Genomic DNA, 12,172 nt, shown 5'->3' with positions numbered 1-12,172 from the left:
TACGCAAGCCATACCTCTTTTTTCTGAAGCTGTTGTATCTGGTTTTCAATGAGATTGAGCTCGCGGTCAACCTCGTTGATTGAGTGCACAATATCAGACTTGCTGTCATGACTCTCTGTCGGCAGCGTAGGGGATATAGCTTCCGTTTCTGGGTGGTACCCTCCCAGGTGTCCCAAGGGCTCCATCTGCTGCTCAAATACACAACACCTTTTCTCAGCCAGAGAGGCGAGAGCGAACATTGCTAGTTAAGATTTTATTTAAAGTAGCTGGAAAAAGAAAGGCTACTAGCAGTTTTATAGTAGCAATAGAAATGAACATATGCATCAATAGGCTGTGATGGAATTTACAATAATGTCATTGGTCAAAACAGCTGGCAGCTAGCATTTGGCAGACATGTTTTCACAAATATAAAAACTTACTTCTCAAGAAATTAGCTAATGGTTATCTAATACTATATAGAAACAGGAAACGTGTAATCATTGAAATATAACCATAATGCGCTATAGCCAAATCATCTTGCTCAGAATAGAACAGATGCTGGCAATCAATTGTCACAAACCTAATCCGAGATGACCTGCAATTTGCTAAATATGAACAGACTGACAATCTAAGCTGAAAATCATTAGAGCTTGTAGAATCCTCAACAAGATAGCTTGGTGTAAAAGCCATGAGGCTAGAAATACCAGCGGTGACTAAAAGTACTCTTAAGGCGTGGTCACGCGAGCACCGAACCGACGTAGGATCGGTTCGGAGGCTGGTTCGGTTCGTGGCACATGTCACACGGCCACCGAAGTAACTTCGCTTCCTAGATACCATACGTATAGAGACAGGACACGGTTTCATTAGTAGTTGTTATGTATTTGAGTTAAATATTTCTATTGTAAACAAAAAAACTTTGAGAAACAATTATAAATTATAATTACACAGCAGAATTATCAGAAGATCGTTCGGCTGCTCAAAATAAATCACTCGATACAAATATTTTGCTAACCCTTCCCATCAACATAATTATATTTTTTTTATTAACATATGAATGTTTTTCTATGCTGAGTACATAACAAACAAAAACAGTCTTTATCATAGTACTGTGGTTTTACATAAATAAATCAGTCAACGATAGTTCATCAGGATGAATATGACACATTACTTATATTCTACACGAAAGAAAATCACAACCATTCCCTTACATTTATGCAAAACTTAAGTGCAACATCTTACATTTATGCAACCCAATCACCAGTCCGGGTGAACCTTGTCGTAAATTGCTTCATGTTGTTTATTTAACAAAATAAAAGTATCGTCCCATTTGTTTTTTAACTTTACTCACACGCACGTAAGAAGAAATGTGACGCGTGCTCGCTAGAATTCTAGAATTTTAACCAACCAATAAGAGCAAGGGTTCGGCACGAAATTTCGAGCAGTACCGAAATAGTTCGTTTCGGCCAGAAATGTCCTCAGCCGAACTTTTTAGAGCTGAAAACGACGTCGTTTTGCGTCATTTAGTTCGGTTCGGTGCCCGTGTGACCACGGCTTTACTCAATTGAACCATGGTGGCCATTGATATCCATGCTATGTGTCACCATAGCCATAACCTTCAGAAAGATTACTGTCACCAAATGACATGCAAGGTGAGGAAGAACCCACTTGCAATTGGAATTTATGTCAGAACGAACAGAATCTGTGCTTTCTAAGGTTCAAGGATAACCGTCATAAGAGTTGTCATCCCTTTGAGAAAACGATTGAATACAAGCTTTCGTAGTCAGGCAAAATTATATACAGCAAAGTTTTAAGAATTCTATTGGTAAGGGCTATTGGTCAGGGTTATTGGTCAGGGCTATTGGTCACTGACCGATTTTTTAAGGTTTCTTATATTCAAAGGTTTAGTAGTAATCAAATGTTCACATTATTTTTTAACTAACATTACCTTTTTATCATATCAAGCTAACATGAATGGTAAAAAGGTAAATTGTAACGCCCGAGTTTTAATACAAACTAGGAACGGAAACAATTGTTTTCGTGTGCCACATGAACCACAATCGAAAAAGCTGTTACTAATGTTCATGATTTTGTGCATAACCACGCACTGAATGATCCTAGGAAGATCAATCCTCAAAGAGCGAAAACGCAGGTGTGATTATTCCATTGATAAACTTATTAAGCCGTCCCACATAAAAATGAATGGATGGCTGCCACAAGGTATTAGGTCATCTCACAAGAATGTAGGTCATTCTTATCTAAACGTTTTTGCCAAAAAACACCCTAGATGTTGCAGTCTGCAATCAACCTTGACATCTTGTGTTTAAGCTATCAACAGAAAATCCCTGCCATAGTATACACCATGCTTGGAACAGCCCGATTAGTTACCCTACATTTCATCATCATGACCACCTCAGATGAAAACATCAGTATAGGAATGAAACAGTATGGAAACGTTGAGTATAGGAACACCTTCACAATCGACCCGATTGACATAGGGTTTCATTTAGAAAGTTGATGAAACAAAAGAGCACACAGTAGGGCATCAGCAGCATACATGAATATTGTAATTATCCGTCTCTAATCACCTACAACTGTTCTGGATAGCAACTGAGCAGCACTAGGCAGCGTAGCTCCTCAATGTCTATACACCACGAGGCCTCAACATGAAAAGTTAAATCATTCTGAGATTATCTTTGTACAGCCATACTTCAACTTACGAGCTTAATGCGTTCCGAGACTGAGCTCGTATGTCAATTTACTCGCATGTTGGTGCAATTAATTTATATATAGAACAATTAAATATATATTGATTGGTTTCCATACTCTAAAAAAAGGCAAATAAAACACTCAAAACAAGATGTTGTAACAGAAAGAACATGTTGGCTATTGTCCTTACGTACTACATGCTTTCAAAAAGCAACAAATAAAAAATAATGCAAGGAAATGTGATTAATTAAAATGTAAAATTAAATACATACAATAGCAGTTAACACTCGCATTTGCCAGGGAGGGAGATATAAGTTATCCTTCGTTACAACAGTTGACTTTGATAAATTTAGATTTTATCAAAGTGTTAAAAGACAAACTTAGAAGCAAACCTAAAAGCAAACTTTCATTTTCAACTAAACGTAATTAAAATTTCTTCGGCGTTCATAGTTTGAAATTTCTCACTGGTTAGCGAGAAATCTTTCCTTTTTTTCGCTTTCACGACTAGCCGGCTGTTTTAAGATAAACCTATCTAAGGACGTTTGCCTTTGTCGCCCTTGCAACATGTTGCGATTAGGACGAACACAGGTGTCGTCACAAATGGTTAACACACGATCACTAGCCAACTTGTCCGAATGTCTATTAAACAGTTTGGATAGATAGCGCCGGCCTTTTCACATTGCATCGTTTCAGTTACGCTGTCACCGGCCAATTGTTTGTCCAATGCCATCAGCGGTCATGAAGATCGCTGCACCGTTTAGAAACTATGGCTAGTCCTTTTGCGAACTAAATGCCCTGAATATAATCCTTCTGTTTGATAATTATGAATGTATTTCTGTCATATTGCCGAGCTATCTGAATCACGCATACACATTTCGCATATTTTTCAATACTTTTCCGTTTAATATCGACTGTTATCATTTGCTTTTTCTTTGTATTATCTTTCATTTTACTGGCAAACTTTCGGTCTACGCACAGTACTTTTAATTCACATAATTCTGCACAGAAAATCGTGCACAAAAAAACACGGTACAACAGTATAACCTGAGCAGTTGAAAAATACAGAGTGATGCTGTTCTAATAAAACACCTCCGGCATACTTGGCAACTCACTCAAGTGCTCGTATCTCAAACATGGCTCGTATGTTAGTGCTAAAACTTGCTAGAAAGCTGGCTCGTATCTTAAGTTTCTCATACGTTGGAGCACTCGTAAGTTGAAGTATTACTGTATGTCAAAACTGTTGTACGCCAAAGCAAGCAGTCTGATAAGAATATGCTATAGTTCAACTGATGTTCTCCATCTCAGAAAATTAATGATAGTTACTTTTAGTAATGACATCTAGCATTAAACCAACAATATATATATATATATAATTTTGTAAAACAAGAGTGAAAAAATACGCAAGAATTAATGAATGTAATTAATGAAACTACATTAATGAAGTAATAATCAATAAAAAAAGTTTTCTTTAGCATTTTTTGTTTGACATCGAGTTAGAGACAGATAAATGAACGCGCATCACCTTGGCGACACACAAAACAGGTGATATGTAGGTGAATTGTACATAGACATATATTTTTATGTTTTCTGGTTTTAAATATGGTTTCATCTATACTTCCATCTTCAATTATCATGTTCAGTGGAAAACTTTCAGTTACTTCAGGTATTGCTTTCCCTTTTTCACGATAACTACTAGCTTACCAGATAGTTGATCCAGAGATGTTTGCTAATGGATTCCTATAATTTTGCTTCAACTCCAAGTAAAGCATAGCCTTTTACCCTTCCTAACCACACTGGTTTGTAAAATTGAAAAAGGAGGACGTGAAGCACTGTTTAATATTAGAGGAGAGCTACATACATGCATATCAATTTATAAAACTACAGTTTCGAGAATGTTTAGTCGTCATATGTTGGAAATTATTTTGAGCAAGGTCAAATATTTGCTCAAATTTTAAATGATGTAAAAAACTTTGCAAGTTAAGATGGCGATCATAAGTAGAGGTTTATCTGTCACTCGGTGTAGTGTATTCCACACTCTACCTACCGTAGCATGCGTTCTCTGTTAGTGACAGACTGACAAGAAAGAACTAAATACAGTCCCATCTAATGCAGTGCGTCAGACATTTCAAAGCTCATGCCAGAGTCAGAGCTATAGTTCATAAAATGAACCTGAGAATAGTTTTTAAAAAATCTACTGATATCAATACACCGATAATCAACACATTTTAATCGCCAGAAATCCTGACACAGTAAACTTTGCAATGTAAGCAACGGGGTTCGCATAGCCATCATATTCTATATAGCAAAAAGAAATGCAAACATCCACCAACCTTCATTTTGTTGCCGTCCATGTTGTTTGTGTTGATATGTAATGGTTGGCTCCAAGGAGGGGCGCCTGTAGTCATTCTTGCCGCTTCGTGGTAACGAGCCTTTTTGGGCCTGCTAGGTACCGAGCTTGGATCCAAAGGAATAGACCGCAGAGATGGGTTAGACTGCTCTATTCCTAGTTCTCGGTGTGGTCTAAAGATCGAAATTCAAGTATGAGATCGTCAAGACACCAACTGAATATGAATTCTTTGACCTAGTCTCTTACCCTAGGACACTTATATTTCGCTAGTATTTCGTTTCGTGAGAGCATACAGAATAAAATTTCGCTGCAACTTAATTTCGCAGCTCTGATGAGTGCGAAAATATAGTGATGTGAAAATAAATGCAATGGAACAAACATAATTAGATTCCTCCGGTTCAGTACACCGATAAGAAAAAAATTTCAATTTGGGACTAGTTTGTAATTGTGAACCGCAGGTAGAATGGTGTGGCCAAGGTCGATAACGCAATTTGATCGCTTGCTGCCATTTGTTTCTTGGACTATCAATAAACGAAGTTATATGATTTTGCGTTTTCGCTCGTTCGTTATGATAGTTTAGTTTCGCACATGAAATTTTCGCGGCGAATACATAAGTGTACTAGGGGAGTCATCATTTGACTCACTAACGAACATAACATGGGCCAAGCAAGACTCACAACATAGATTCAGGCTAACTAATTAATATCGGTGTTACATAGCATGAAAAGCAGCCATGACTGGAAGTTATACTTTTGATAAATGGCCAGCTCAGCATTGTGCAGGATTGTCAGGAGCCACTTAGCATACCGTGTGAGAAGAACATCTCAGGCGCTCGTGGAGGGAGCCCCTATCTGACTCGCTGTCGAGTGAGCGTACCACTAGTTGGCCAATTGTTACACCATTTTTCTTATGATTATAAGATACCTTAGACTGCAGACTGTTTTTATACGCAATCAAAACTGGAGGATTGAATTTCAGGTTACTAGAAGAAATAGTAAAAAAGGTGACTCTATGTTAATACAACAGCAAAGCTAAAACATATCCAGTCACAACGACTAAAATTGGCAAATCTGAGTAGCTCTATGCTCTACAATTGTGAACAGGTAAATGTCTGGTTTTTATTAAAGCTTTGTGAGCTATTGGGGTTGACAAGATAGAGCTTTTATGACATAACGAGATTTGCAGTAGGTCCTGAACTATGATCTACAAACTTCTGTAATGTGTGAACAAGAGTTAATGGAAGAGATAAGAGGTAGCACGGACTCATGGTGAACTAGGGACGCGCCTACACGCAGACTTTGATTACACTTACTGTGACATCTGAATTACAGAACACAATGCAAAACTCCAAATGTCTGACTCAACACTTGGAAACAAAGCCGTTTGCCAAAGTTTAAAGAAAAAAGTAAATTTACAAAAGCATTAAGAAACATCAAGTAATTTAGTCTAGACAGATGAGAGCAAGTTATGCCGCATGCCTCTATCATCAAATACACTTTTCTTTGCGCGTCTCTACGATAACAAATAACACTAACAATAAAAATCCCTAGTACTATATTAATTCAGTTGTCTACATATAAATTACATTTTGCATATAGTATTTCCCATAGCTTCATTTAATACATTTGTTTTGATGTCGTGTGATTACCGTAGTTAGGAGTGAGTTATTGTAGGCTTTGAGATCTAAAACGAATTAAAGTGTATCCTTATAAGAATATATAAGTCGAAATTCGATGCTTCAGATACTGAACGAATGAATTTGATAGATGGAGATCGGACTATATTGATTTAAGAGTGTCCCACTCCGCCTACCCAACACCGAGACAATTATCGGTGCATTCACACTTGGCCTGAGCCGGTACAAGCCAGAAACTGTTTTAAAGATTATCATTATTTGATGGTTTTTTTTATAGTATTAGCATTAAGTTGAACGATAATACAGCAGGCATGCATAATGAAGCGGTCCAGTGACAGGGCTGTTCCTACTCTGCAGGTACACATAAATACCCTGTTGTCAGTTCAACAGCTACGTGTGCGGTGAAGTAACAACAAATAGAAGCCTCAAATCAGATTATTTGTATGGAACAGTATCACCAATCCTCATTTTTATCCTGCATAGTTCAAACTAGCAACAGACATAATGGAAGACAGCAGAGACATATGAATAGCGTCATTGAGAAACATTCCTTGTATACGCGAATGAAAGTAGAACAAGAATTGAAAACGCTCAGTAATTGTAAACACTCAGTACGGTCGATAGATACGAGCTGGCTTAGCCCAGCCAAGGTCGCGTCAACTAGCGCTGCCTACTAACCAACTGCTTGCATTTACAACCTCAATAGCCACACAATGGCCCAGAGATAATACATGGCATGAACTGCACTACATATTGACCGCAGGTGAACGCGTAGGCCTACACTACGCCATTAGCAAGCCCGGGCAAAGCCAAGCCCAAATGCTGACCAATTGATGTAGGGTGTACGCTTCTCGATGAGAACATTGTCAAAGGTAGAGTGGGCAGCAGCGATTAAACAAGCGATAAAGAGGTCTTGTCAGACAGGTAAAGAGGGAGGCTAACCCAATTTTGTAAAGAAAGATTTGAGCAAGCTGCAACTATATACAGCACTGACTGAATCAGAGCGATAACACACAGAGCAGAAAGTGATCTCGGTATTATAGATGACCTTTAGTCAAAGGCCAGCGTAACAAACAGAAACTAATATCTAAGTGCAGCTCCTGCCATGAATAGCAATGTCAACCGTATTTTTACACAGTCATACCAGCTAACACATTGCACTCTATCGAAGCTATTACCCGCACTCTCAGCCAAGTTAAATTTGTCTCTGTTCTTGTCAGAATTACCAGTTATAATATCAGCCCGTATGAGCTACAGTGATCTCTACCTAGATGTACTAGTGCTGGGTCTACCCACCCTGCCACACCAGCTGCAATACCCAAGCAATCCATTCACACCAGCTAGAGCATACTGCCAAGGCAAACCAGTCATGGCAGGGCTCTACCCATAGACACTCACCACGCGATGTCTTACCAACGATCAACAAAAAACGTGATCCAAAATACTGACCTATATATTTTGTGAAATGACTATAAATAGGCAAAGCGATGGCATGGATTGCGCAATGCCAGGAGGCATGAGGCAAGACTTGAGCATGACGGATTATAACATATCTAAGCCAACAATGAGTCTCCCTTAGCAAAGGCACCACAGCAGTTATATTCATTTCTCCCCTAGGCTTTCCAGCATAAGTATCTGGCTGTGAGGCGATTAACTGGTCTATACGAAAGTAGCCTACTAAGCTCCACTTGTAGTCTGTTCAGGAGCATTCTTATAATAGCTATCCACATCTAATCAGAAACCACCTCTCTGTGTGGCCAGAAGATGCATTTGTTTTGAAATATTCAACAAAGATCTATACTGACAATCTTGCGCAATAGCTTAACCAAATGTAGAGGCAATAACTGAGAAGGTAAATTTTGATGAGTATTTTAACAAAGCTGGTTGCAGCAAAGAAAACAGTAATTATCAGTTGACACGAAATCAAGGTGATTGCAATGTTATCACAGGATAAGTTAGGAAACTTAGCATTAGACATACCATTAAACTGGCATATGGGGAGAAAAATTCACTAACCACTTGTAAAGCTTGAAACTCTGACAAGTCATATCTGTGTGATATACGAGCTGTGTAAAATATAATCACAATAAGAACGTTCTAGAGAAGAACGCCTTATAGTCGGCTACTTATTGTGAGAACTATACACATTTTTGAAGTCTTCTGCAAAGGATTATACAAAACTCTGTATAATAAAAATAGTACTTCCCGCCCGCCCGTATTAGTTGCTTTTAAATATTGCTTCTAAAAACAATCCAACAACCAAAGGACTCTCCGCCTACTCTAAGGTCTGTCATGGGGTGATGTTAGTAATATCATGATCAGTGTTAGTGTAAACGTGGCACTGAGCCAAAGGAAAACACAAGAGCTCTAGTTAGTCAACCCTACTAGTTGACTAACTAGAGAACTCGCGGATAGGCAAACTGCTTGCTTATAACATGCATTCCAGTCGGCTGACTCGTTCACTCATTGCACGGGTCAGTGCTATGAGTATTTTCGTAGAGCGAATGGCTTATTCCGAAATGGGAGATGTAAGATTTGTTAGTAGCAGTACAGAGATGCATAGTCTCTACACATAATGGTCTCCCTAGACGCTCGCTACGCTCCATTGATTGGGTTTATTCAAGTAAAATCAATCACCAAACGGCTAGTAGAATGGCTAAAGCTAGATTGAGGCATCCAACTAGGTGAACCAATTCTGCCGATACTGACTAAACAAACTGACAAATGCTGACTCTCCCCTAACTTTCCGTCTAGCCAAGGTCAAACTAAACGGTGATGAGTGGATTTCTTGACAGCCACGAGGTGTAAAAACTCTCTAGAAGACATCCTTTCAGACAAACTATGGGCAACCATGTGGTAGATGTGAAAACAGCCATTCAAGAAAACAAAATAGATTATCATTACTTGTTGCTAGCTATCGGATGCATGTCTGTCACAAACAGTAGAGACGAGGAGACAGGCATAGCTAAGGCATAAGGTAAAGGCATTCAGGGATGCAGTGGGCTGGCAGAGCGGATCAAGAATATGGACAGTCAAGCATATGAACAACCAAGACTTCCCACCACAACAATGTAATTATTCCTAGTAGTTTTTCACTCAATCGTGTTGCTTGACCACGTGCCATTACATCAGCGATGCAAATATGGCTGTAGTTCTATGTATGATGTATGGCTGGTGCGTATGCCCTCAGGAAAGGAAGGCAGCACCCTCTACACACTACCCAGAGTTTGAGTGAGGCGCAGAACTTGGCACGATTTAACCAGGTCCACAGCGAACCAGGTCCAACACACAGGTGCACGTCTTAGGCAAAGTGATGCTGTTATCTTGTCATACTTTGTTAGCTAGACTTCAGTGAGTCAACCTTAACCATGTCTATCATTTTACTGTCACCAATGAGCCATTCAACTTGTTATAAGGAATAATACCACATAAGGAAGTATATGCTTTAGTAGTTGGCTAGATGGGTCTTCTATCCCCAAAACCAGTAGAATCAAATCTCTACATGCAAAATTTATTAGTTAAATGTTCTCCTTTGCGTATTACAACAGCCATCTGTCCGAGCATATATCAAATATTTCCATAAAAACACGCTGTACATCATCTACTCAATTAAACACCTCCGAATTCTACTAAACTCCTACAGGTATTTCCACATTAGTACGATACATTAAATGAAACTGTTAAATTTTAAATAAGTAAAAATAAAGTAATAAACGATAACAACACTTATATTCTTACAACACCTTAAAGACATGAAACCGCATATGGCGACTCGACGATGCGTATGTTCTAAGGTAGAGACAAGCGTGACTTACTCAATGCGTATGTTCTAAGGTAGAGACAAGCGTGACTTACCCAATGCGTATGTTCTAAGGTAGAGACACGCGTGACTTACTCAAAGCGTATGTTCTAAGGTAGAGACAAGCGTGACTTACTCTAACTTAAACCAAGTGAAATTTATGCTAACTTAGTTTATAGTTTGGTTATCTTTATTTCATTTATTTTTACTAACCGCTTTTTGGCTTATTTTTTATGTTGTCAATCACTTTGGGTATAAACACAAATATGAGCTAGAATAGCATAGCACAGTAGACCCTCGCCATGTGGTTTCAATTCGTTCCGGTGTTGGCATCGCAAGGTGAAAATGTCGTATAGAGGGGTATAGAAACCCATAGTAATTATCTAATGCAAACACATCCTTGAAACATCAATGTTTTATATACATACTGTACATATTAAAATTAGTAACAAAATAGTATAGTAACTTTAGAAACTATATTATCTACAGTAACTTCAGTGTATGAAGGGTAATGATCTGCAAGAAAATGTAACATTACAATGTACTATGTGCAGTACGTACCGAAGGGAGTTCTTACCTTCAAGACCGGCATATAACATAAATGTTGAATTTAATTTTAATGAATTTAGCTTACTAAACACATAAAGGTGAGTTTTATTACATATGTTACTAAGCTAAAATTCAAATTTGTCATGGTCTAAAATTTTACCACCTATCTGTTTCCTTGTTTTGTTTTTACTACTAAAACTTATAACGCATAACTTTGAACTGATACAGAGCGAGCGTCGTATCTCTTTCAAGCAGTGTGAGAGGGATTTGGCCGAATAGCATATCGGCATCTTTGTTATTTCGACGTATTTAGCACAGTGACTGTCAAATTTTAATTTAGAGAGAAATTTTTGTTGATATCGTATGACGAAAATAGTGTTATATGGTGGAAACAAAAAAACATCATGTTCCACACCGTAAGGCGAAAACACTGCAAAAACTGGGTAAGCGTAACCCGGGACTACACTGTATGCTGCAATTGTAGGTGATATGTTTGACTGTATTCTCATAACATAATTAGCAGCCTTGTCGGCTTATACAAAACTACCACTGTGATGACTTATTCTCAACAGCGGAGTTTCCAAAACTATGCGTAACCTAGATGGCAACGTAATAAACCTTGCTCTACACAGCAAGGAATACCTTACACAGCAAGGGAGACCTTACACAGCAAGGGAGATCTTACACAGCAAGGGCGATCTTACACAGCAAGGAAGACCTTACACAACAAGAGAGACGTTACACAGCAAGGGAGACCTTATCCAGCAAGGAAGACACTTATACATCCATGACTAGAGGCATCATTAAATATATAAACCAAAAGGGAAGTAACAAAAGAACGAAGGCTTTCTAAGGACTACAATCCTACAGTTTAGGGCTCACAAAAGAGAATACATTGTTAGCCATTCTACTAGACACTAGCGCAATGCCTACTGACACCCGAAGCGATGCCTGCCATCGAGCAATCTCCACACCTGAATATAACTGACTTCACTCTGAGTACTTATGAACCGCTGAAGGTTTCATGCTAACAAGCACGCTGGTGAGCTGATAAGTAGCTAGCTTAAACAGAAAGCAGCAAAGTAAATCGTGGCTGCTCCGCTATGTACACAATACTGCTACCAGGATCGCTATATATGAAGCTGGGTGAAATGCG

The 12,172-nt window shown here is 38.6% G+C and overlaps 1 protein-coding gene across 1 annotated transcript in view; it reads right to left on the bottom strand.

The window, feature by feature from the left end:
- Positions 1-12,172, bottom strand: part of LOC137392221 (serine-rich adhesin for platelets-like) — a 45,920-nt gene that overhangs the window by 26,004 nt on the left and 7,744 nt on the right. Inside the window, exons 5-6 of the mRNA XM_068078879.1 lie at positions 5,016-5,205; positions 15-188 (exon numbers count right to left, since the gene is read on the bottom strand). Coding sequence (XP_067934980.1) covers positions 15-188; positions 5,016-5,205 — 364 coding nt within the window. The remainder of the gene's footprint in view (positions 1-14; positions 189-5,015; positions 5,206-12,172) is intronic.

This window comes from Watersipora subatra, chromosome 3 (assembly GCF_963576615.1).
Source record: "Watersipora subatra chromosome 3, tzWatSuba1.1, whole genome shotgun sequence".
Taxonomy (NCBI): domain Eukaryota; kingdom Metazoa; phylum Bryozoa; class Gymnolaemata; order Cheilostomatida; family Watersiporidae; genus Watersipora; species Watersipora subatra.
Note: the sequence above shows the minus strand (reverse complement) of the source record. Positions and strands in the feature narration are given on the sequence as shown.